Genomic DNA, 26405 nt, shown 5'->3' with positions numbered 1-26405 from the left:
ATAATATACAACACTAAAAACCTTGTGTTATATACTCTATTTCTATGTATGTTTGCACATATCGATATATGACTACACAATTTTTCCTAGCAAATGATAAAGAAATGTGGAGTGGCTCAGTACACTTGTGGATTAGGATAAAATAACTACAGCCTTTAAGACTTAATCCAAGAAGATCGGCGGTTCAAAATCTAATCTAAGTCGAACTGTAAGAAGCTACACTGCGCAGTCATAGGCTGCACTGGTTTTAAAATCAAATGATTGTTGATTAAATGTTAATACAGAAAAGGAGCTTAATGACAAAATGTGTTTTCGAAATGACCGTCTTCTCCAGCGTACGCCAGGCAGACGTACGTAAACCGTGCCACTAGTGCGTGATCGCGTCATTTACACGTGCTTTGACGTACTATACGTCCCACTGTGGCGAGCAGGGAGTGTAGTAAGACGGTAAGACAGCCAAATAATTTGTCTCGCTGTCGTATCATTTTGTACTCCTTGTCGTCGTTAGACTTGTCACCGGAAAGCAACAGGTTTTCTAAATGGTTAGCTAAATTCCTGGAAAAACAGTTCAATTAAGACCAAGTTAACGAGCAGATTAGCATGCTAACGTTAGCAGACAGTACACGGTACGGTTAGCTAGTAGAAATGAATTGAACTCCTTTCATTCAGTCTCAGAGTAATTATCGCTGACAACCCGACAGTTTTTGATGGATAATAAGAGGCGGATTTCTTACATTTTCAAAAACTGGACTCTTTATGTTTTGGGGGGGTTTTTTTTACCCTGCGTTTGTGTTGCTGTTGAGTGATGTGTTAACTGCCAGAACAAAGACACCAAAACAAAGCAATGTCGCTGTCAGGTGTTTTTACTCTGTTCATCAGCACTTCAGTTGTTATGCGTGGCCCGTTTAGTTGGCAGCATTATGATGTAACTACGAGCACAATGTAGGTTATCCAGTCATAAAGTCTTATCTGTAGCATTGCCCAACAAATATATTACGTTTTCAACTTAATATAGCTTACAGCTGCAGTATGACTCAAAACACGTCCCTTCCTCATTAGCCATTAAATTGGCGAACAACATGAGTGCAGGATTTCGATGTTAAAATCAGTTAAAGAGCCAACATTGGCACACTTGTAGTCCCATCGGGGAAATGGCTTCGAAGACACAGATTCAGATTGGGGAAAACTACTTATCCCACAGTGAGCATTTGAGTTTGGAATTTCCCACTCGTAATAAATGGACACTTTTGATAGTTTGAGGGTATATTTGCAGCAGCTGGACCTCACATGGCACCTACCTACTTTTTGTTTTTTTGTTGGCAGTAAGCTTCACTACCTTGTAGTTTGTGTCAGTCACCCTGTTAGTGAGACACTCCAACAAACGGTCCTGCTTTCTGAAGAGGACTGTTTATGTCCCCCAGTTAAATCTGTGTGTTTAAAAATGCTAAATGGACTGGTTCTTATAACACTTTTCTACTCTATACAACATGCCTCATTCACACAAGCACTTATTTCTGTCCCTAAGTGGTTTCTAACTAAATTAATACTCTGATGGATGAAGCTGAGAGGAACTTGGGGGTCAGTATCTTGCCCAAGAATACTTTAACATGCAGGCTGGACTAGCCAAGGATTCGAACCACCAACCTTGCAATTGGTGGATGACCTGCTCTACATCCTGAGCTTGCTCCCTGGTTACTCGGGCGAGGAGCAGGGTACACCCTGGACTAGGGCTGTTCGATATAACGATATATATCGGATGACGATATAAAAAAGTCTATAGTTTCATTTTATGCTATCATTTGTTTCATGGTGTCGCAAAATAAACTGTTTACGGCAATATTTTTTCATCGCTTTGATGGTCACTGTAGTGGCTATATTAATTAAAGTTCTCGTTCTCTTATATTTTATATAACCACACTACAGACGGACAAGCGCCTGTTTTTATGCATTGTGGTTAGCAACAATGACGGTAACGCCATCGCGTGTCCATTTGTTTATGTTCCACATAAACCTTTCACAATAAAGCTCAAGATCCTGTTGAGACTTTTCAAAATAAACTGAATCACGTGAAAGAGCAGATTATTTACGGATGAGAAGTAAAAAAGAGCAGCCAGGTGCTAAAAAATAAACCTTACACTCAAACATTAGAACAGGCTTTCCTCCGCAGCACGCCGTGTAATAAATACTCACAAAGAAAACGGCGGCCGTTACAACTTATGTCTAAAAATGTATAGTTTCATGCATCTGTTAAAATACTGGACTCCAGCTACATGACGCACAGCTGGAAACCCTTCCCGCAAGTCGAGCTGCTCGAGATTCACAGAATTTACAGAAAATGTTACATTTTTGTGATTTATATCGTTATCGGACGATAGAATTCTTATATCGGGATATGAGATTTTGGTCATATCGCACAGGCCTACCCTGGACAGGATGCCAGAATTCGCAGGTTTAACACCGTATGCAGCAGTCTAGCACTCCAACATGTTAGAAATGGTCTTCATCTGTAACATACATGTGGAATATATCTAACGCTCTCTACACAACCATTGTGGATTAACAAAGTTCTTACCTGGTACTTGCAGTGTCACTAATGTGATATCACCTTTTTTGCAGGCAGGATGTTGCGGCTTCGCTGTAAGACCAAAAATGGGAGCCACTTGATGCATGGCTTGACTCATCAGTCCTGCGTGCAGGAGCTGAAGCGCAAGGTGGAGGAGCTGACTGGTATCCCCTGTGATGTGCAGAAAATAATGGTCGGATACCCACCCTCCAGCCTTGATCTTCGGAACGGAGAGGCTCACCTCAAGGACTACCCTATCAAATCAGGTATGCTGGCAGGCATCCAACATGTGCAGAAAACATGGACCAAATTAAAAACTTTTAATTACATGCTCTAGTGCAGAGGTGTCAAACTCATTTTACATCACGGCCCACTTTGATCGTAAGCAGGCCAGACCAGTGAAACTGCTCCTTTCTGTCAATGTAAAGAAGTTACATATTTAAAGGTTTTTCTTGTTGAAATTTCTTTGGAAGTGCGATTTCGGGTGAATGTGGGGATCCATGCTCTGCATTTCTTTTTGCAGAATCAGTTTACCTGCTGTTTTAGCTGTTCAGTGGTTGTTGAGTTGTTTGTTACTTTTCCTATGAATAGCCATAAGGGAGGTTTTTGATCAGTAGGAAAAGCTGTAAAATTTATGGGAATACAGTTAAAAGTCCAAAATGTATGCTTATGCTTGTTTGTGGTGAGCAGCAGATCAAACATATTAACAATTATAAATGGCTTCAAGTGCACATTCAGGCCTGTGAGGCTTTATATAGAGTTTATTTTATGTAATATTCATCACTGTACTGTAAATTTAGTCTTTTTCAAGGAAGCAATTTTTCCTAAAAGCCTTATTTTTATGCATTTGCTGCTACTAGGGAGAAAACACACAAGCTTTAAGCCCTGGGCAAGTTTGAAACTTTTTGTCCTCCACAGTGGAAAATGACTGAAAATAAAAACGGGTATCACTTTAGGCTTCCCCGAATCTTATAAGTTCTGCACTCAGCTTTGAAGTCTCCAATATCATTGAAATGTATCTGTACGCTACACTTGCTGTCTTTGGAAGGTTTGCCCCCTTCCTTCACATAATGGTATGATCCCAGTCTGTCTTTGCATGTGATTGGCCGCATGGTGTGCCCATCAAAATAGTCCCACCCCTGCCTGCATGGATTCTCAGCAGGGTTGAAGATTCAACTTCCACATACCAAGGGGACTTTTAATAATTGACATATGAAATTATCTCACGGGCCGGATATAATTGTATTGTATGGAGGCTGCACATTTGGCACCCTGGGTATATACAAGAATTTATATACCTGTGAGGACAGGTTAAAATTTAAGTATGATTTTAGAATAAGCAGTCTTTATAACTTCAACTTTTAATTGCTTATAATAAAAGGAATGTTTTGGGATGTGGTCAGAAATATTAGAAGCAGAACTTTTTGAGTTACTGAGTCTTTGATTTATTTGCATGCAATAGACATTTTAGGGACATCTGTGCAACATAATCAGGTACCATTCAGACAGATATACATAAGGCAATGTGTTTTCTTCTTCCTTTTCTAAACCAAAGTCTGACTGGGATGAAAAGTGTTGTCATTGGTGTGTCGTCCTCTACAGGAGACACACTCATCGTTGAGGAGGAAAAAAACAAGCCAAAGCCTCAGGATCGTCCCGCTGTAACGAAAGGACCTAACCTCGAAGGTTCACCTATGCTGGCACGCCGAGTGGTCCCAGCTGATAACTCCTGCCTCTTCACCAGTGTTTATTATGTGGTGGAAGGCGGCGTATACGACCCCGCCTGTGCCCCTGAAATGAGAGGTCTCATTGCCCAGATAGTCTCGAGTGACCCCACAGCTTACTCTGAAGCGGTGCTGGGGAAAACCAATGAGGAGTACTGCACCTGGATAAGACGTGATGACACTTGGGGAGGAGCCATCGAGGTATCCATCATGTCTAAGTTCTACCAGTGTGAGATCTGCGTAGTGGATACTCAGACAGTGCGAGTAGACAGATTTGGGGAGGATGCTGGCTACCACAAACGCGTGTTGCTGATCTATGATGGCATCCACTACGACCCGCTGCAGAAAGAGATCCCCGGATCCGACACCCCGCCCCAGACTATCTTCTCGACTACAGACGACGTAATCCTGGCCCAGGCCCTCGAGCTGGCAGACGAGGCTCGCCGCAAGCGCCAGTTCACAGACGTTAACCGCTTTGCCTTGCGCTGCATGGTGTGTCAGACAGGCTTGGTGGGACAAAAGGAAGCTCGTGAGCATGCCAAGGAGACAGGCCACGCTAATTTTGGTGAAGTGTGAAAGTCTTGCTGTCTTTTTCCTCTCTCACAAATACAACAACCACCAACCCCCATGCCCTGCGTCTGGCAACTCTGTGGGTCTGTCTGCTTTTGTGATCCTCTACCTCACATTATCTGGCAACATCTTTGGAGATTCTGCAGGTACTGTGTTCCGCCTCTTACCTGTTCAGTATTACTTTTTAACTACTGTCAGTTCTTACAGTCAGAAATGCTACTGCAGTGCTCCAGTGTTAGAAACCATAATATTCAGATCTCTTTAAACTGGGTCAGGATGCAAAAAATTCTTAGTTGTTGTTTCGATCTGTTAAGAACACTCATGGACAAGTTCATAAACCAAACAGTTTAGGATGTGTTATCGATGCAGAAAATTGGCAGAACTTACCCTTGACGAAACAAAGATGTGCGAACAAAGAATTTTAAAACGGTCACTAAGAATTATTTGCACAGTTATGTGATCACATTCACTTTTGTCTTAAACACGGCACAGCAAGCTTGACTGTTATTTATCATGTTGGTTATGTAGCATGTTTTTATTACTTTGGGGGCAGATGTAAGTAATTCTTCCACTAATTTCCTTAAATTTAAACATCTGAACTGTTCAATATAGGCGGCCTGAGTTAATGCTAAGCAGGATTCTTCTAAAGGATTACTTGATGAAAAATCAATCAGACACACTTCTAACCTCCTCAGTATCCATTGTTTTTGTTTGTTTGTTTGTTTGTTTGGTTTGTACAATAACTTTAGCATAATTATGGATCATTCATATTGTCAATATTTTCTGAGTTGCATGCTCTGAATCTGCACTGGGGTGACTCAAAATTTGGCCATTTGTTTAATCCAGAAGGATATGACGACTAAAAGAAGATCCAGGTATCAAAATGTAGGTAAAAAAAATCTGAGCTTTCATAGGCCACAGCTTGTTCTGATTGCGTAACAAACAGATAACTCATTGCAGACTCCAATGCATCTCTCTGTTACTCTGCGTCCATCGTAGACATTAAATGCAATGATTTGTCCCTTGATTATTAAGCTCAAAGTTACACTGTTTTTTTTTGGGGGGGGGGATTTGAGCTCTGGTCAACAAGATCAATGGTGGTATGAATTTTGAATACAGTATCATACTGCAAGTGCAAAATTGGCCTTTATTTTGTTTGGGGGGGGGGGGGGTTGCAACATTGATTGTGAGTGGGCTTGACTAAATAAGGCAAAAAAAAGTTATGGTGCTGTAAACAAAACGCGTTACAAAATCTGTAGCTCATTTTTCTATATTTGTGCCGCAGGTTTTGATGAGTGTTTTTCTTAGTTTTTTTGTAGTGCACAAGTTTGAAATGCTGTAAGAACTGTTTTTTGTTGTTTAAATTAGACTGCATACTTTGAAAAACCATTCAAGCATTATATTTGTAACAAATCAAGGTAAGGCATACAGTATTTTAAGATCTTTTTTCTTTTTAAAGGCTGCTCATAATGTCCTTTGCTAATCAACATCAAATATTTCCATCTTACATTTATAGCTCTGGGTGGATGTATTACAAGTAAAGGTACATTTAGTTTACTGTGTTTTGTATGTTTTATAAAAACTACCACTCCTGTTTCACTGTATGAATTATTTTCTTCCCCCACAACAGGAGTCTGTTCTCACATTTTAAGCTAATCATCCATTATCTCTTTGCTAATTTCTTTGACATACACTGGCTATAAGGATGAAGAAAGCACTTGTATTTAACTTAAAGTCAAAGATTTGAGATTGATAACTGTGGTTAGTTCTCATTGTGGCAAAACATGGTGTTTGACGGGTCTTTGATTGCAGAATTGTTGCCAAAAGCTTCACAGTGGAGCCTTGACTGGACTTTGACTTTGGTTCATATTCGGATGGTGACGGTAATCAATTAAAGAAAGCAAAAAAAACAAAACAACTTATTTGTATGATTTTTTCCCCCCCCCCTTATCCCACCTCATCATCTACCTTAGGTATTTTAAACGCTGGTAAAAACTGAATAATCAACTTGATAAAACCATGAAATGACTTTGTTGCATTTTGTATTTGCCATGTTCTCATGATTAACAATAACAGTGAATGTTGCACACAAAGCACTACAGAATAAACTGGATTTACTTGATTGTTGTTTTTTTTTCAGTGTTGTCAATTAAAAAATATAGCAAATAGGATGTGTAAAAGTTGTTTTGTGTTAACTATACTGGGTTTACTCATGGCTAAATGATTTGAAATTCTGCAGTGCTTGAAGAACAAGGTAAAACAAACTAACAAAGAGTTAAATAGTTTTCAGTTTCCCTTGTGAGACAGGTCAAGCTGAGATGATACTTTGTTGCTGCCATGCTTTAATGGGTTTTAAATAAATCTTCAAACCATTTAAAGAAAAATAGCTTAATGCAAGGGGACAAAGAAGCAGTGTGAAATTTAAAGGTTAGAATCTTTTTGTACATAAATACAAATGGGAAGTAACATAGATAATGCTAATTAATAATTATTGTGATATTACTGTGACAACTCTATTATCTTATGACTTTATCTAGTGCATTGCTACTAAAAATAAATCCCAACTGGCAAATTTACCCTAGTCCTGTGCCATCATTGTCGGATTACACTACCCGCATGTTATTTTAAGGAACATCTACCCTTTCATAATAGGATTTAGGATTAATTTACTTACTGTTTGACCAACAGTAGCAGCTACCACTGCTACAAAACACAAAGCTCACACACAGCCTAGGAATTAGTTTTTGTGTTTTTCTTTTAAATAATGTGATATTTTAATGTTTCATAAAACACTACAAACCTCTTTAACTCTACAAATATTTCATATACAACACCCCATATACAGCTTTACAGTTTCTTATTTTGGTTTATGTGAGTTTCAAGACTTGCATAAAGGATGCAATTCATGCAGGAATCAGAAATGTACTGGTTCAGTGTAGCGCTCCCCCCCCCCAAAACAACAGCTACCAAAAAAAGAAGGGAAAAAAATCACTCCACTTACGGAAGTTAACACCAGCTGAAATTCTAACTTCAGCTTGCAGTGAGATTTTGGCTGTGTCCCACATCTGAGCTTTGTTAGCAAATAAGGTAACTAAAGTGCGTTAGCGCTTGCATAAATAGACTTTTTTTATTTGTTAAACTAATTGGCAACAGTTTTTGATTACACTTAAATTGTTCACTCCCCAGATCCTACATGCTCAATTTGCAACTTTTTCTTAATTAGGAAGTGAACTGAATGGATTGGGCTCAGAAGTATTTGCGTATTTGGTTTGGCAAATTTTAACCTGGTTGTTTCTTCCAGGATCGAACCGTGGGTGTTAAACCACGACACTATAGGAAGCCCCTTTAGGATGCCTTTAAGGTGGTATAGCCTCTGAGCTAAACGCTGTAACGACCCTTTGTAAAGCTTGAAGGTGGTGTACTGCTGCATGAACAAGTAATGATTAACTGCATCACTTAATTACTTAAAATCACGTAGTACCACCCCACCGACACACACCCACCCAGATCACTCGTGCAGTATCAGTGAAATGTAACTTTCTAGCTATGCATCGTCTGTGCTGTTTGAATCAGCACTGTAACACCACCTGGGTCTGGGTGCAGTTCCCCCCTCCAGGAGCAAGGGTACCTAGACCCGGTTTGTAGAGTACGCTTGGGGAGTGTGATTGTGTGTACAGCGTCTCTTTATGTCTGTCTCCACGTTGGTTGAGTGTGGAGTGAGTGCATATGAGAGCATGAGGGGGGGAATGGATGTTTGTGTCTGTGTGTGCCTGTATGTCTGTGTCTATATGTCAGGTTGGGTATCAGACGCCACCTCTCTGGGGACACCTCAGGCCCTCCAAGGTTTGGAGGCCTATCTCCACCTACCACCACTTCCCCTGCCGGTGGCGGACTCCCTCAGGTGTCGGTGCGTTGGTGGTTCTTTGTGTCTGGGGGTGGGCGTCCAGGTACACACTGGCTCACTCCTTGGCGGCCGCTTATCGGGGCCTGGAGCCTGGGGCTCGCTCGGGCCCCTTCGGGGGTGGGGTGCCCCCGGCCTCTCGGCCTGGGGCTCGGTCACTCAGGCACAGCTGGCGGCCGGCGGAGCTCACGGGCGCGTCACTGCAACTCCCCCTGGCTTCTGCTCCGCGGCTGCTGAGTGAGCCCTCATCTGGGACTCTCCTCAGCTCTTACTGGAACAGTGGCGCGGCTGCCCCTCTGTTGGTCTTCCATGGTTTCTTGTGTTCTGGGGGCCTCTGGATGTCTGGAGTTTTGATCTCCTCCATACCTGCTTCACACCCTGGAGGACGGGGCTGTGGCCCCCCCACACTCCCTAGCAGATCGTTACATGGAGAAACCTTTGGAATACAAGCGCGCTGATCCACACAGGTATGCACACGGGTGTTCACTGCTCGTAGACCCAAATTACACCTTTCTTGGCTGCTACTTCGAAGCACATCTGTCCTGCGTGCTGCACAACAACATTGAATATTTAGTATTTACTGCTGTTTACACTTAGCTAGATTAATGCGATGGTGTTGTGTTTAGTATGTTGCTTTGTTTTTTGTTTTTTTTGTCTTTTTTTGCTTGTTTTCTATTCTTCTCTCAACAGGTGATCCAGGAGATTTTTTTATTTTTTTTCTCCCCCCCTTTCTCACTGTCCCTCTCCCCTTCTGTTTTTCCTTTCCTTCCTCTTTCTTTCTCCCTTTCCTATCTCTCACTCATGTCTGTCCCGTCTGTAACATCTGAAAATAAAATATAATAAATAATAAAAACAAAGATCGACCAAATGGACCAATACGGCAATGCCACGTTGATCCATTTGGCAAAGTAAATCCATTGGGTATCCTTGTTGGTCTTCAGACAACAATTCTGATGGCTAAAGAACCAAATGGGACAGGCGAAAAAAAAAAAAAAAGAATCAGCACTGTAGTAAACAGCACCTGTTCTCTTTCCTAATAAATACATTAATAATAATTAAGGAGAAGAACGACAATAATAATAACAATAATAAAGTTAACTGAAAAAAATATGTGAAGCGCTATCTTTTTAGTCAACACTTTTTAGAGGATATTTCCTAAATGCTCACCCAAAGCCTGACGCCCAAAAAATAAAAACATAAAGAATACTTTAATACATATATACATGGAGGAAGAGCATTAAATGTTTGAATTACTTCCAGTAACGAGCCGTCCTGGCAGCATACGTCTGACAGACAGAGACAGCAATGGTTTACATTTGTTTGTTTAAAAAAAAATGAAAACGAGGACTCGCGGGGCTTAAGGAGGATGTGGCTTCTGATTGGCTAGAAGCTTAAGGGACAAAGTCCCTCTTCCAGGTGTCTCTGAGTTGCGCGCTCACCTTGACTTCAGTTGCACGCGGAGCAGGATATGAGAGACGACCGTGCACGGACAGGTACGCCTATATTTACTTAAAAACTAAAGCTCTGTTGTAAATAGGGTAAGGAACAGTTAGCATATTTTTCATTTATTGGATGCTATTTAAATAATTTACTGCTCGTGGCAGTTATTTTATGTTTTGTTTTGTTTGTCAAGTGTTAGACTTAAACTTAACCGGTATTTAAACACTTTTCGGTGAAGGGGTTTTATGGCGGTTTGGGGCTAATAATGTTAGTTACAAAAGATAGGCTTGGATTCAGTAATTAATGTGAAGGAAGTGGGTTGAAGCCTGGGTACAGTGGAGAAAATGATAATAACCCCTATTACACAACATCCTGCACAGAATTCATCGAAGGTAATAAAAACTTAGCCAGATGCTCTTTTACAGCCACAATGAAAACAACGCTGTCATTGCACCACATTTTCCAAAGAATCTGACACAGCAGTTTATTGCTTTGACTTGTGCATCATAGTCTTGTGATAGCTAAACTCGCCCAGTTTTTGTTTTTGCCTACTGTTGATAGGATAGGTGTAACTCACTTAAAGAGATAACACTTTGTTAAATGTTCTTCGGGTTCATATCTATCTACAGTATGATTTGTTTTGTTTTTTTCAGAGTAAGGGTTATAGCAGAGTGACTGGGACCTAATAAGCAGATAAAAACGACAAATGTGAAAAGGTTTTTCAAGCCGGTCAAAAATCACAATAAACGTTAACACTTAAGCTTACATTGTTCAGATTCATATCCTGACCTGGGACTTTGCGTACTGATCTGGCCATAGGGATTTTTACAATTTTAAAGGGATGGGATGGCATGGCCAACCACGAACAGTGGACAGGAGTGCTTTTGTGCCTCCACTGCCCTATTTGGCAGACCTTGCATCTCAGGTGTTGACACTTATCCAAAAGTGAATTTCTTTTCACCAGGTCCAGACAGGACTTCCTTTATTCTCAAATTGCAGCTACGCTACTATACCCATATAAACGAAACATTGAACAAAATTTCCAAATACAAAGCTGAAACTGCTTTTTTAAAACAGGTGTCATATAGCCTTCAGGAGACTGATTGCTTCTGCCTTCCACTCCCTCTGAAATTGATCCGGTAAAGAGAGATTAGGAGTGGCATGCAGGTTGTAATCCAAGTCACATGTAGTAAGAGGACTAGTTAGATATCTGCTAGAAGCTCACCGAGCTATGATAACCTGTATTTGTCAATTTCAGTGCTTACAATAAAGCTGTGCCCTTGCTGTTCTTTAGCTGCATGATCAGGTATGAAGTCCACAGTTATGCAGGTCATATTTGGATATTATAAAGTTTATATACATTTTCTGTGCACAATGTTATCTATCAGTTTTGACTCAAATACCTAACATCAACTCAACCATAGTGTACACACAGGATTACAGTTATACTGTTATAAGACCAATATCATTCAAATAACCACAGACTAATTTTCATCTCTGATTGATGAAGCTGTACGCTTCGCTTATTTTTATAGTTGACTGTTTTAAAAGGTAGTTAGCAATAGTGATCTGGATATGAACACAGTCCTTTGGTGCTGATTGCCATTTATAGATAAAACTGTCTTTCATATCTGGAAGATGTGCCGCTTAGTTGATGTCATGCTGCACAGATGTTTAATTATTTTTTATCAACATACCAGAGAATAAATTCCTTTACAGTTAGCAGACAATGTGAGCACATAGAAATTACATGAAACGTGGTCAGACCCAATGGTCAATGCTGTGCTGTTTGCGTATAAAATGGCTTGACTTATATTTCCTGATTTTATTTGTTTTGCAGGAAAAGTTTTAGCTGCGCCTATGATTGTCATTAGCATTGATGTATCATTATCACAGCGTCGAATATGACCTATTTTGCTTTCTATTCAACAATTTGGTTGATTTTTTATGAATTATAAAACAAAAGATATCGAAAAACATCCTTACTCATTTGTCAAATGATACCTTTATACGCTGTTAAGAAATTCCTACAAAAGGTTAAAACTAGGTAACAAATGCATCTATGGGGTAAAACCTTGTAAGGGAGATACTTATGAAGGACAGTGTTTTCTATGGTGCTGTTGAAAATGGTCTACAGGGCCATAAAGAATTAATAGCAGGGGAAAATGTGGAGAATAATTAATATATCCCTTTTTTTAAAAAAAAAAATAAATCTTTTACTTTGCTAAGAACAGTTTCAATAGTAATTTTATTCTGTATTTCAGATTGAAACAACAGGGTGTGTCACTAACTGTGGATAAGTAGGGCACTAAGATGCCCATAAGTGATACCTGGCCAGGTGACACCGGAATGGAGACAATGAATGGCATGGAGAGTGCTGGCAGCTGTGACAGTGTGGTCAGTGTTAATTCTGGCTTCGTAAGTAACCAAGTTTACCCTCTTCAATCTAAGAATATGTACACTAGTAATAGCACAAAACATATACGAAACAACTTGAAGTAGTGAGGCAAAACGATACTTGTAACAGCTGTAACATAAAAGCTAAAAGTCTATTTCTTTTCTTAGAGAGGATTTCTATCTCTCATTGTGGATTTCTTTTCTAAATGAAAGCCCTGTTTTAATGCGTTTCAGAGTGATGATAGTCTGGAGCACTTGTCTGCTGAGGAGAGGGCCTGTCTCATGTTTTTGGAGGAGACTATTGAGTCTTTGGATACTGAGGAGGACAGCGGAGTCTCCAATGACGAGCCTGAACAACTGCCCAGCTCCAGCAACCTTGCTACTAAAGTGGCTAATCTGTCAGCTTCCATGAGCAAAAGCAACCTTGATGGTGAGTTAATCTCTGGGAACAGATGCAGAATTAGTGACACATTATTTAGTGAAATGCTCTAGGTAGGTGTACAGAATTTCTAGTGATAAATGTGTACTTGTTTGACTTCCAGATTCACAGACATCAACCAATCACCAGAAACCAATCAACAAAAATTTTGATGCCAGGCCCATGCACAGCTACCTGGTTCCCACCCCTCTTCTTGTTGCAAGCAGTACTTCCTGTTCTGTACTCGGTACTAAACCAGGCACTCCTGCAGTCAAAACCGCCTCCTCTAAGCCTCAGTTTACATCTAAAAACAACAAACCAGGATACAAAGACAACCAGAAAGCAGTTTTTCGCCCAACATCTTCAGAGGCTAATGTTATACCTCCTTCCACAAAACCCTCAGTGAGGACAGCTGAGGGTCCTTTACCTAGAGGACCTCTCTCCTACGACGCACTTGTACATTTGCGGAGGAGTGCCTCCACAAAGAAGACCCCTTTATGCCCAACAGTTGATCATACTATAGACTCAGAAAAACGCCATTCTGCCCCGGTGGAAGGCCCAACACTTGGAAATCTCCAAAGATCAGACAAATCCCAGTCAGAGGTTTCCAAGTGTAAGAAAGGTCCTCCAGTTGTTCCCCCAAAACCCAAAAAGTTTCCCACCAACATATCTGCAAAAACTCAAAATGAAGAATCTATAATATCAGATTCTTCATACAGTGTCAAGAATGTAGCTGATCCCCAGGTGGTGAGAGTGGAAGCTTTGCAGAAGCTGGGCCTCCTGAAAGGCCAAGAGGCAGAAAATGATAAAGTAACCCCACTGCCTACACCCAAACCTAACTCCTCCTTGGGTGTAACAGCTGACAAGTTTACAAGAGGTCCAGCTAATAGTAATCCATCAAGGAGCCAATCATTTTGTAATGCTCAAGTGCCAAAAGAGTCCAATAACAGGCCTCTGCAGACCAGTGCCAATTTGCGTCAGTACACCAAACATGACCAGCGGCCTGGGTCTGCATCACATCCTGCTCAATCCAAGGGGAAGAGGACGGCTAATCTGGAGCAGTCTGCCACCCTGGACAACTGTGGAAGTAGTGGAAACACCTCTGAACCGCAAAGCATCAAATCAGCCAAACCAGTGACAACCACCAGGACCACCACAACAGCTCCCCCAGTACCCCAGAAAACCTCAAACTCAGTAGGCTACACCGTGATGGTGGTGCCTGGGATGGGAGGTGATCGAAAAGAGGCTCTCAAAAAGCTTGGACTGCTAAAAGACTGAAAGAGCAGATGCCTGCTGGCATAAATGCAATGCTCAGAAAGAAGCACAAGCGCACGATCAGCTTAAAGAGAGTTAAAGCGTTAAGTGGAAATCTGGCACACGGCACTTTGTCAAATAAAAGCAGGAGAGGAAGCGTTTAAAGGGCCATACACTTATGTTCTGCACTTAAAATATACAACACATAGTCATCTAAAGACATTTTTTTTTATTAAAAATACAATTAAAAATGCACTCAGAAGTAACAGAAACTGCACCTTAAATTTTCTAAATCCAGAGCATCAGTGTATGAAAATAGTATCTTAATGTATTGCAAACCTAACAAAATTCTGTTATATAAAATTTAAACCCTATTGGCTATTGGCACAGGTACTAAATCAAAGACACGGATAAGGGTGTGCCAGAACTGATATCTTACTCATTGTTTTATAAATCACAAATGTGCCTGCATGTTGATTTTTCTTAGAGCAAATCCTCAAAGCACCAGATCAGTTAATATTCTAGCATTTTTTTTTTCAAGTTTTGCGGGATAATTTTCAATACTTATGTCCAACACAAGAACTCATGCACCAGTCGTTCTTCAGTTTCTTTCTACTACTGTTTTTTTTTTTACAGTGTACAGTAGATTAAAGAGTGTTACACAGCCTTCATTGTGTAACACTGAAAATATGAAACGAAAAACAACCATTTAATTATTTGTGTCTATTCCACCATTGATATAAATGTCACTGAAAATAAAGTTTTTATCTAATATACTGCATTTTAAGCCATCTTTTTTTTCCTTATTGGAAGTTGGGCCGTGATAGCAGCACCCCAGACTACATTGCAGATCGAGGTCACAGAGTGCTAGGGCAGGTTGCGTGCAAACATCACCAATGAGCTTCAAACCTCCTCCATGAGTTTCCTTAGCCAAGTACTTACTGTATGTGTGTTTTACACTCACATTATGCATCTTCTCAGCGCTACGTTCCTTTGTTCACGGCAAGCCATTTGGTTTTGATGGAGATTGCCAGCACTGGTCGTCATAGATACGCACTACCATTATGCACTATAAGTTATAGTGGCCCTGTACTTTTGTCCATATAGTGTATATAATTTCTCCAGTGAGCTCTGTGTCTTCCACAGGGTTTCTTCCCAGTTGGATATGTCCAGAAAACCTCCAAAACAAGGGGTCCAGGAGGCATTATAGTGTCTGAATGATCTCAACTGGTACACCTCACTTCCTCAACCTGTATCTAAGGCTGAGCGTAACTAACCTTCATGGGAAAAGTCATTTTGGCCACTTGCATTCATTTCCTAATTCTTTCTCCTCTTTAAATAATAAAATCTTAATATTTGCAGATAAACATTCCAGATTACACCAGTCCATTTGGCTCTGTTCAAAAAGCAAAAACAACCAACACTATACATGAGGTTGGTTTTGAGTGTTAACCCTACTGTTACTCTTCATTCACATCAGTGATGGCAGAGTCTTGCCCAAGGACATTTCAGCACATGGGAATCCAAGCTGTGGTTGTCTATATTCAGCCTGAATGTCTTGATTAATAAGCGAACCCACAGATCCCCGAGGCAAAGCTTTATGACTGTATCCCTGCAGTCTTTACCTCTCTCCTGTTACAGAAAGGCTATCAGCCATACTGCTCATCTTACACACCACTCAGATGATGGAAAAGCCTGCTCAGCCGTTCGTCCATAATCCTATTATCTCTAGCTCCACCTCTGTGCAAACTTAGTAGCCCAGCACTTCCCTGTCTCTATTTTCTTGTAACACTCACATGTCACACTTCTAATTTCTCCTGATGGATTATTTGAACGGCATGATATCTGTTATGCAACGGTCCTGAAGAGCCCAGATTAGCTCGTGGTTAATTATTGCAGAAGGATATTAGAGCTGTGTTATCGCTCAGTAAAGCAGCAGGTCTGCCAAAAGGTATCCGTGTCTATGTCTATTGTGTCGCCACAATAAATGATGTCAGACTCTGAAACGGATACAGTTGTCTGCTAGTGTCTTAATTGTTGCTTAAGGTTGTCTGCGAGCAACATTAAGCAACAGACAAAGAAATCAAGCCAGTGTCAAAATGAGAAATAAGATAGTCACAGCTGCAGGAAGGATCGAGTTAAACAGCATTTGTTTCTGCATGTCCTGCAACCTTAAGAGGACTGACATCATAATAAACTTTTCAATATTTAATTCTTATGATTAAAAACTGCAACAACAACTTTCTGTCTCACATATGTTATTTGCATTTAGATAAAGAATCTACTAATTAACATCACACCAAAACCCACACTGGTGACCAGAGATGATGTGTAATATGAGATAACCATATCCTAGCATACTGCTGCCTTGACAACAGCTTTCCTGATCCATTTGTGACAGCAGAGTACTACAGTTTGACATGCAGGCTGATATTATTTTATATATTATTATTTACTACTGTTTATAATACACTGGAGTCAAGTTTTAATGGCTTTTTTGTAAAGTAATTGAAATTAAACACATGAGACATCAGTTAATTTGATGTCATCTGTTCTTGACAAGTATTTTAAATGCTGGGTAAAAAAAAGGAAATCAGCAACATTACAATGCAAATATTTTAATATTAAAGAACCTAACTCAAACAAACATTAAATTATGTCTTGTGCAAAAAAGAAAAGAAAAACCGAGGAAGCATCATACAGTAGGTAGCAATGAGTTAAAAATTAACATTAATAATTAAAAACTCATGACGCAAATGGACTTGTAACATCGGCAATAAATGGGTCCTGTGTAAATCTAGATAGCAGCCGTCATAAAAGCATACACTGATTCACAGTCAGATATACATATACAACACTTATTTTTTGATGAGTCATCAAAAGTGTCATTGTAGAAAACTGCAAATATGTGGGTCACAGTCCATTTAAGTCGCCTCATTATGGATGTGAGATTTGCTTTTTTTGCGCTTCACTTTACCGTTGGACACTGGGACATCCAGCGACTCCAGACGGAAGGGGCGAGGCAGGATGGCGTCTGAGCTCACAGACAGATTCATGTTAGAGCCGCTCATGGAGAGGTGGCCTGCCACGTTAACTAGCGGAGGAGAGGGGACGGCAGCAGGAGAAAAGACAGACAACAGTAAAAACTAAACAAAAGTAAGAAAGTGAAAAAGAAGAAAAATCTAACTAATCTAAAACTAAATGGTCTCAATAAGTAAAAATATAAAATATACAAAAAAGGTAAAAAAGAAGCCAAAACTTAAAATGCTCAGAGAGATAACCTAATGAAAAGGCTTCCCAAATGCAATACAAAAGTTTACTGTAACAGTATTAAGTGTAGTACGTGATTATTTTTTGTTCCTGCCAGTAAGGTTCTAATGAAAAGCAGAAACACAAGATCACAGCATACAAATATGTTGCTAAATAAAAATGAAATAGCATTCAACAGCAGAGCTAATTCACTAATTTAACTGGTAATATGTACTAATTAGAAGCCCGCAGTTTCTTTTCTCACCGTGGGCTTTTGCGGTGTCACTTCCGAGGAGCTGGCTCGCCCTCTTTGACTTGAAGTAGCTGCTGGCAATATTCTCACTGTCACTTCTGTCCAGCATTTGCTTGTACCTGTCCTCCTCCACCTGCTAAAACAGAAATGAAGTGCTGTTTTAGTTAATCAAGACATTGGAGTGAATTTTGTAAATAGAAGGAACAAGAGTGGAGGGGGAGTAGCTGTGTATGTGGATAAAAACCTAAATTACAAGGTGGTAGAAAGTATGACAACTGTAATTGATAATTTATTAGAATGTATAACAATTGAAATTTATAAGGAAAAAGAGAAAAATGTAATAATTAGCTGTATATATAGAACACCTGGCTCTAGTATTCAAGTATTTAATGACTTCATAGAGGAAATATTCTCTAAAACAAATCAAAAAGTTATGTTTATCTGTGGTGATTTTAATATTGACCTGTTGAATCCGAAAAAGCATAAAATGACCGACGAATTCCTAAACACTATGTGCAGTTTGAGTTTACATCCTAAAATAACCCAGCCTAGCAGAAATACACCACATTGTGCCACCTTACTTGACAATATTTTCACTAACAATATGGAAAACAACATTGTGAGCGGAATATTAATTAATGACATCAGTGATCACCTACCAGTTTTTGCAGTTTATGACACTAATTATAAGAAAAATCTGCATGAAGAACAACTGAGATACAGACGTGTAAGGACAGAAGAAACTATGAATGCACTTAAGAACAATCTATTAAATCAGGACTGGGACAAGGTGTACAAAGAAACTGATATTGATATTGCATATGGCATATTTTTAAGAATATTCATGGAGTTGTACGATAAAAACTGTCCAACAATAAAATACAACAGAAAGCACAAATATTCAGATAGACCATGGATCACTAAGGGTTTACAAAATGCATGTAAAAAGAAAAATACACTCTATAGGGAATACCTAAAACAAAGAACAAAAGATGCTGAAAATAAATATAAAAAATACAAAAATAAGTTGACCAATATTATACGTGTATGTAGAAAGGAGTATTATAGTAAAATATTGAACAACAATAAACATAATATGAAGGGAATATGGGATGTTTTAAACGGTATCATTAAAAATAATTCTGGACAACAAAGTTATCCTCAATACTTTATCGACAATGGCAATATTATGGAAAACACTGCTGATAAGGTCAACAGCTTTAATCATTATTTTGTAAATATTGGACCAAAACTGGCAGAACAAATTCCTGAGTCACTGCCATCAGTAGACTGTAGTGAAAACCTGATTGATAGGAACCGTAACTCAATGTTCCTCACATCAGTGGAGGAAAAAAGAAATAATTGACATTGTACACATGTGTAAATATAAAACATATTTACACATGTGTAAATATAAATGTAATGATATTGACATGAAAATCGTCAAGAAGGTCATTGAAGGAATTGTAGGACCTCTAACATATATTTGCAACTTATCATTTCAGACGGGAAAAGTGCCAAACAAAATGAAAATAGCTAAAGTTGTGCCGCTGTATAAAACCGGGGATAGACGCCACTTCACAAATTACAGGCCTGTTTCTTTACTACCACAATTCTCCAAAATCCTAGAAAACCTGTTTAATAAACGATTAGACAAATTCTTAGATAAATATAAATTACTCTCTGACAGTCAATATGGATTCAGATCAAAAAGATCAACATCTCTGGCATTAATTGAATCAATTGAGGAGATTACGAATGCTATAGATCAGAAACAGTATGCAGCTGGAGTATTTCTGGATCTCAAGAAAGCATTCGACACAATCAATCATGACATATTAATTAATAAACTGGAACGGTATGGGATCAGGGGGGTTGTACTGCAATGGGTGAAAAATTATTTAAGTGACAGGAAACAATTTGTGAAGCTGGGTGTCCATTCCTCATTATGCTTGGACATTGCTTGTGGTGTTCCACAAGGCTCTGTACTGGGTCCAAAATTATTTATTGTTTATATAAATGATATTTGTAAGGCATCTGATATATTAAAATTAGTATTATTTGCAGATGACACAAATATTTTTTGTTCTGGGGGGAATCTAAAGGAGCTGCTGGATACAATTACTTCAGAAATGTGCAAAATTAAAAAATGGTTTAACAGGAATAAACTATCGCTAAATCTAAGTAAAACTAAAATAATCTTATTTGGGAATTCCCTTAGAAATGCACAAATGCAGATTCATGTAGATGGTGTGGAAATTGAAAGAGTACTTGAACATAAGTTTCTTGGTGTGATTATAGATGATAAATTAAACTGGAAGTCTCATATAAATCATATACATAACAAAATTTCAAGAAGTGTTTCAATCTTGAGTAAAATAAACCACATTCTGGACCACAAATCACTCCACATTCTCTATTGTTCCCTGATTGCACCGTATTTGAATTACTGTGCAGAGGTTTGGGGCAATACTTACAAATGTTCGCTATCATCAATCTTTATATTACAAAAAAGGGCCATAAGGATAATCCATAAAACTGGTTACAGAGATCATACAAATCCACTATTCTTAAAATCAAAAATTCTAAAATTCACAGATCTGGTTCATTTTCTCACAGCACAAATTATATATAAAGCAATAAATAACCTGCTTCCTGACAATATTCTAAAACTGTTTTCTAAAAGGGAACGGGGATACAATTTGAGGGGGGAATTAAATTTAAAACATCCTCGTATCCGTACAACATTAAAAAGTTTTTGCATCTCTGTGTGTGGAGTGAAGCTGTGGAACAGACTAAGTAAAGATATGAAGCAATGTCCGAGCATGGCGCAGTTTAAAAAGCGGTTTAAGGATATGGTTTTTACAGGGTACAGGGAAAAGGTAGAGATTTGATAGGGTGTTCTTGTCTAATATTTTCATGTGTGTGCGGGTGCACGGGTATGTTGGTATGGGTATATATATATATTTGTAGGTTGTGTATCCTTGAGGTGTTAATGGGGTTATTGCAAATGTGTATATGTGCATATGTGTATATACGTATGTATGGATAGATAGAAACATATATGTATATATATTTTTTAAAAATAAAAAAAAATACACATGACATATAATGTAATTGCAAGGAGGTATTTCTGTAGTCTATTGATACTAGATAGTGGAAAAGGGGTGGGATTAAATAAGCTTATGCTTCTTCCTGCTCCTTTTTGAACATGAAAGTTATTTGGAGTTGTGGTTGCTCGTTTTCCTTTTGTTTTGCTTTGTTCATTTGTCTCTTTTAATTCTATTTTGTTGTACTTTTTCAACATGTTCAAAATAAAGATTCAATCAATCAATCCATCAAATGGCCTCTAATCCTGCTAGAATGTGTGTATGTCAAGTAAAAGCCTATGCATGAAATGCAAACACACCGTAAATGCTTCTCCAGCATCAGAACCTGAGCCTCTGCGAGCTGAAGCTTTTGGAGTCACTGCTAAGAAAAAGAATGTGATTAATAAACATTTAAGGAAAGTAATTTGCAAAACAAACAAGATTTACTGTCTTGTCAAAAAAAAAAAAAAGCTTTCACTTTTCTTTTTTTCTTTTTTTTTTTTACATACCCTATTATACCCCACCTGAAGGCAGTGTTGTTTTCTGCACCATCACATCTGGCAGTCTCCAGGTGGCGCTGTCCTCGTCCCAGACAGCATCCTTCTTCAAGCGGTCCAGGTTGCTGTAGTTGCAGTCACGGCGCACCAGAGGCACCATACGCTCCAGCAGGCTGTGCAGGAGCTGCCCTTCCTTCTCCAGCCTGCGTATAGTCGCCAGGTAGTCATTCCTCTCCACCTCAAACTCTGCCTGCAGGTCACGGATCTCCAGTTTGGCTGCTTTCAGCTGTTGCAACAGTGACGAAGCATGTTATTCATGAGAAAACTAGCTAAAACCCACTTGTTAAAAACGTGTCATATGTAGGGGTTGACATTCAAAGAGAGAACCGTTTTAACACACCAAATTAGTAAATCCCTGAAGAGATAACCTAATTTTTCCAGGTTAAAAAAGTTAATAAATTGCCCAATTTAAATTTAGTCAAAGTCACCTTCTAATACATCTCCAGACCGCTGCTGTTATTTTGGTATCACTATTTTGGAAGTCCATTGTACTTGTGCCTCTACAATGAGTGTTGGATCTTGCCCAGTGTTTCAAAACAGGGAGTATAATACTTTAACTTGATTTTGGAGAATTGTACAAAGTCGTAGGAAAGATGGTGAGCAAAGACTGGGTTTTTCTGGCCGAAAAACTGTTGCCTTTTCAATGTGTGGTGATGCTGTTGTTAAGGCTCTTTCCACTGGATGTTCTCCCACAGATGCCCCAGGATGTTAACGCACAAGTCTGCATTTATAGTCTGAAAGTGTGGTATGAATTCGCAATGTACAATCCCATTCTGGTGAACTTGCACTGTTGTCAAAATTTGACTTTTAAGGAGTAAACTTTGTCAAGAGCAGGGGTGCATGAAAAGGAGATCTTAGGGAGGAGAAATAGATTTCTGTGGGTGGATAACCCAAACTTTCTGATCGCTCCTTGAAATGTACAGAAAACCCTTAACACATATGCTTTCTCCCAACAGAAAGATTGCATTTTGCATCTGCTGCAAGCTCCTTCGAACTGCTTCCACTCACCTTGCCCTGAACTTTGACTAGCATTTGGTTTTTGGCATGGACTTCTTCCTGGATAGAGTTGTAGACATTCAGCAGCACATTTTCGCTCTCCTCGCTGTTCTCTGACAGAGCATGGACAAGCTGAGCTTTTCTCTGGTCAGCAAGTTTTTTTCTCTGCCGCTGTCTTTGTTGCAGCTCTTTGTTCCTGGCCTGCTCCCCTCCTACCACCTCCTGTTCCAGCTGCTGCAGTCTGAGGAAAGATTGAACACCAAGGACACCGCATAGATGCGTGCTTAGTATAATTCTTGCTATATTATTCTAGTGTAACCATCAATGTATGATATGTTAAACATAACTGTTCTGCTAATTACCAGATTATGGTAATAACACAGAAGAATGCAATGATGTAAAAGAATGCAAGGGTAAGTACATACAGAAAAATATACAGCTGGAATCTGATTATCCACTCCATTTGTAGCCACAAGCATAAGTATGACACATTCATCATGGAGTGTGATAAGAAGATTGTAGATACCATCATAACAATATGTTCAGTATCCTGTGAACAGTGTTGAAAATGCTCACAACCCAGACCCATAAGGAGTAGAAATTAGATGGATCGGCTGATTAAGACATATCATATATAATAATAAAATCATAGCTATGAATCTGAGGAAGTGTTCATGTTAAGGAAAGTTTCCATGATTAGAACAGAAGCCTACAAACCTTTCCAGGACGTGTTTCTGGTCTAGAGGCCCCGGTGCAGTTGCATCAGAAGACTCCAAGAGTCCAGCTCTATCTGGATCTTTTTCGGAAAGCTTGCTCGCCAACATGAGGGAATAAAATTCAACATTTTGCCTACATAAGATTGCCTTGTTACCTTGTTTCAGGATACAAATATGATTTGAAGAGGAGTGATCTTTATGGAAAGTGGGGCTGGACACTACCTTAGTCTGGGAGGTTTCCTCAACTGTACTGTGGCACATGGGATCAGTGCTCATGCAGAGTTCTTCCAAAGCAACCTGGGATGTACAGCTGGCGCCCACTAATGTAGAGAAGCGGCACAATACAAAGAAGCATACATGGGGAGAATCCAACAGCGGAAAACTTTTGTTCTGTTGTTGGCACAGGATGTGCTGTTACCATTCTTGGGGACAGAGCTCCCCCTGCTGACTTGGGCCTTCTCCAGACTGGACAGTTTTGATTCATAGGAGGAACGCAAAGCAGCAATGTCCTCCTGCAGCTTCGCCTTGGATTCCTGCTCTGCATTGTATTCAGCCTGCAACTTGGCCAGCCTCTCCTCATACTCCTGCAGAGACAGCAGAACACAGATCATAAATCACAGGCTCTTTATACAATGCATGCTTAAAGTTGAAGTGATAAATTGTTGTGTGGGATTGGTCCATGTTTGCCTCTTTAATCTTTTCCTTCCTTTCTTCAGTGGGGGTGGACTGTGGCCTTGAGGGCACAGCAGGGGATGACTCAGAAAACTGACCAGCCAGCAGAGCTGCATTTTAAATAAAAGTGGGTTTTTTTTATAGCACTGGTAATTAAAGAAAGACAACATGCAAGAAAATAAAATATTTCTCTGCATCTAAAAGAGGCTATGTGTAGATTTAGGAATATTAAGCTAAAAAAGCATGCTGTTTTTCTATAAAAATTTACTTGAAAGGTCAGCAGTGCTCAGCTGGCCTGTGAGGAGCGCCCGCAGCTTCTTGATTTCCTCCTGATACTCTCGGAGCAGAGCATCCTTGGGGTCCTCGTTGATGCGAGGCCTGTTCTGGATGCTCTTGGCCCGGTTTGCATATCGCAGCGTACTTAGGCTTTCCTCATAATTGTTGTCTGCGGGCGAAAGACAGGCGATCATCAGGGTGCGGGTGTTTCCTCCCAAAGAGTCCTGCAGCAGCCTGGTCAGCTTGGAGTCTCTGTAGGGGATGTATCTGGAGCGTCCATCTACCAGGGCAGAGATGACGTTTCCCAGGGCCGAGAGGGAAAGATTGATCTTTGTGGCTTCGCGGAGTCGCTCGCCGGTAGCACCAGTTTTAGACTGACGCTCACTTCCTGCCAGGTCCACAAGGTTGAGTTTTCCTGCCCGTAGATGGTCCTGGTCAGATGAATCTGAGAATTTGAGTTGACACAGGAAACGCAAGCAACATTCAACACTGTTACAAAGCCTTATTATTTACCTTTATTAACCTGGTATGTTTTATTCAATGGTTTGAAAACTACATGCAAGCACAGGCAGGATATGCAAACTATTAACAAGGAGATTCATATACTATCAAATTTAAAGATATAGTGCCACAGAACAAAAATAACTGATGGTAAAGTGCTGATGACATTAGGAGATATAAGAGGATCACATTCAAAAGAAGAATATCAGCACAGACTGAACAGATATAGTGATGACAAAGATATTATAAGTTCACCAGTGCTGCAGATCTCCAGGTGGATGGTGAAGATTGAGTGGGAGCGTGAGGAGTCTTTGTTCATCAGCGTGTAGCCCACTGCGCGGTTCCTCCAGCCTTTCTCTATGATTCTTTCACACTCTCCCACACTGTGCACAGTGTGCATGGAAAGGTCCCGTACATATACCCCACGCTCTGGGTGCTCTTTCAGCTAGGCATTCATCAGCCACACAAAGCACACACATACGCACAATCAGCTAGTCTGTCACCCTGTTACAACACCTTGACCTTTAAGGAATCAACTGTGCGTTTAAATCACCATGGCAACAGGTACAGTACTGTGCAGAAAACAGCACACTCACCTTGCTGTACTAACCAAAGAACAATAATCCATTTGGCTTCTTCTGATACAGTGTAGCCTGTTTAGTTTATCTAAAAAGCAGGGACTCACCTCCAATCTCTGCTTGGCATCGCTTCCCAAAAGATCTCGGATTTCTTCATTGTAAATCTCCAAGTAGGAGGCCCTCACCAGGAATTTCGTATTTTCTGCACACTAGCTTGCACACACGAGATAAAACATATAATTATTCTATCAGTGCTGAGACGAGCCTAGACAAAAACTAGGAGCATAATATTACGTATGCATGTTGCAAGCTACAAGATCACTGTGGTCAACAGACACACCTGAATGCTCTCAAAGATGTGTTCAAAGGCCCGCGGGATGACACCCTTCTGGGTTGCAGGTTCAGACACCCCTTGCATGGTGAAAGACTTTCCACTTCCAGTTTGTCCATAAGCAAAAATTGTCCCATTGTATCCCTCAGTCACACCCTGTAAAAGTGACATTTTTAATTTTATTTAATTTTGAGGTGAGCAAAGGGTATTCACAATGACGCCTGCATTCATTAGGAATTAGATATAGGCTACTGATGTTAGGCTGAAGGTGTCCAGTGACAAGCGTGCTTCTTTTATAGAGCCCAGCTCTGCAGGCTGGTAATAAAATCAAGCTTACCTCAACCAAAGGATAAGCAATCTCGTTGTACATCTGCTCAGTTGTTTGATCAATATAGTAGGTCCCATCAAAGGTGAACTGTTTAGGTGGCTCATCCACTGCACCTGGCTTTTCTATGAAGCACTGGCAGCGCTGCAGGTCCATGGTCAGCACCATCTTACAGCTGAGCGCCTTCTCCCTGTCATTCAGGGGCCTGCACCTGACCACCACCTTCACCGACTCTGACCCCATGTCTCAAGAATCACTACCGAGCAGCTGGCAGGTGTAAGAGATCAAACTAATGTAAAATACAAAGCCGCTCCGGTCTCCTTCGCAAACACTCAACGTTTACTTAGAAGTACGACAGCAGGACCTCGATGGCTAACATCACCTTAACAACAAGATGACAGCAGCAGTTGACTAACGGCCCACATCTCCAGTGAGGTTCAGTAAGAAGCGATCAGCAAAAATATCTCCAGGTACAGTGTGGACGGATCTCGTCAGGTATCGCTTCAGGTCCTGTCCCATTCTGTTCCTCTCCCCGAGGCGTTTGAGGTTGCTTAGCAACCATAAGTAACCATTGAGGAATGTAACAGGCCCAGAC

At 40.1% G+C, this 26405-nt stretch overlaps 3 protein-coding genes across 7 annotated transcripts; 2 read left to right on the top strand and 1 right to left on the bottom strand.

Annotated features, from left to right (window-relative positions):
* Nucleotides 1-388: 388 nt before the first annotated feature.
* On the top strand, nt 389-6980 carry yod1 (YOD1 deubiquitinase). 2 transcript variants are annotated; one of them, XM_085407283.1, is made up of 3 exons: nt 389-447; nt 2621-2829; nt 4166-6980. In XM_085407283.1, the coding sequence occupies exons 2-3, from the start codon at nt 2622-2624 to the stop codon at nt 4861-4863; spliced, it is 906 nt and encodes a 301-aa protein (XP_085263409.1). In that variant the 5' UTR covers nt 389-447; nt 2621; the 3' UTR covers nt 4864-6980. The 2 variants fall into 2 exon arrangements, with proteins under 2 accessions (XP_085263409.1, XP_085263408.1); XM_085407282.1 differs by having other exon boundaries at nt 393-447; nt 2617-2829.
* Nucleotides 6981-9646: 2666 nt separating this feature from the next.
* On the top strand, nt 9647-15168 carry LOC146670396 (specifically androgen-regulated gene protein). 3 transcript variants are annotated; one of them, XM_085407280.1, is made up of 4 exons: nt 9654-10251; nt 12463-12616; nt 12830-13025; nt 13138-15166. In XM_085407280.1, the coding sequence occupies exons 2-4, from the start codon at nt 12512-12514 to the stop codon at nt 14289-14291; spliced, it is 1455 nt and encodes a 484-aa protein (XP_085263406.1). In that variant the 5' UTR covers nt 9654-10251; nt 12463-12511; the 3' UTR covers nt 14292-15166. The 3 variants fall into 3 exon arrangements, with proteins under 3 accessions (XP_085263407.1, XP_085263405.1, XP_085263406.1); XM_085407281.1 differs by having other exon boundaries at nt 9647-12595; nt 13138-15168; XM_085407279.1 differs by having other exon boundaries at nt 9653-12616.
* A 1669-nt stretch (nt 15169-16837) lies between these two features.
* kif17 (kinesin family member 17) lies at nt 16838-26331 on the bottom strand. Of its 2 annotated transcripts, none has more exons than XM_085407276.1 (14): nt 25823-26331; nt 25495-25641; nt 25262-25363; nt 24832-25021; nt 24068-24520; nt 23815-23909; nt 23546-23711; nt 23298-23447; nt 23129-23201; nt 22424-22652; nt 21383-21641; nt 21179-21237; nt 17782-17902; nt 16838-17361 (listed from the first exon to the last, which is right to left on the bottom strand). In XM_085407276.1, the coding sequence occupies exons 1-14, from the start codon at nt 26051-26053 to the stop codon at nt 17192-17194; spliced, it is 2445 nt and encodes an 814-aa protein (XP_085263402.1). In that variant the 5' UTR covers nt 26054-26331; the 3' UTR covers nt 16838-17191. The 2 variants fall into 2 exon arrangements, with proteins under 2 accessions (XP_085263402.1, XP_085263403.1); XM_085407277.1 differs by having other exon boundaries at nt 16839-17361; nt 17782-17905; nt 21179-21240; nt 23129-23220; nt 23350-23447.
* Between the last annotated feature and the right edge of the window lie 74 nt (nt 26332-26405).

This window comes from Rhamphochromis longiceps, linkage group LG5, assembly GCF_057381845.1.
Source record: "Rhamphochromis longiceps isolate RC_006_pf linkage group LG5, R_longiceps_female_GT1.1, whole genome shotgun sequence".
NCBI classification, from domain to species: domain Eukaryota; kingdom Metazoa; phylum Chordata; class Actinopteri; order Cichliformes; family Cichlidae; genus Rhamphochromis; species Rhamphochromis longiceps.
Note: the sequence above shows the minus strand (reverse complement) of the source record. Positions and strands in the feature narration are given on the sequence as shown.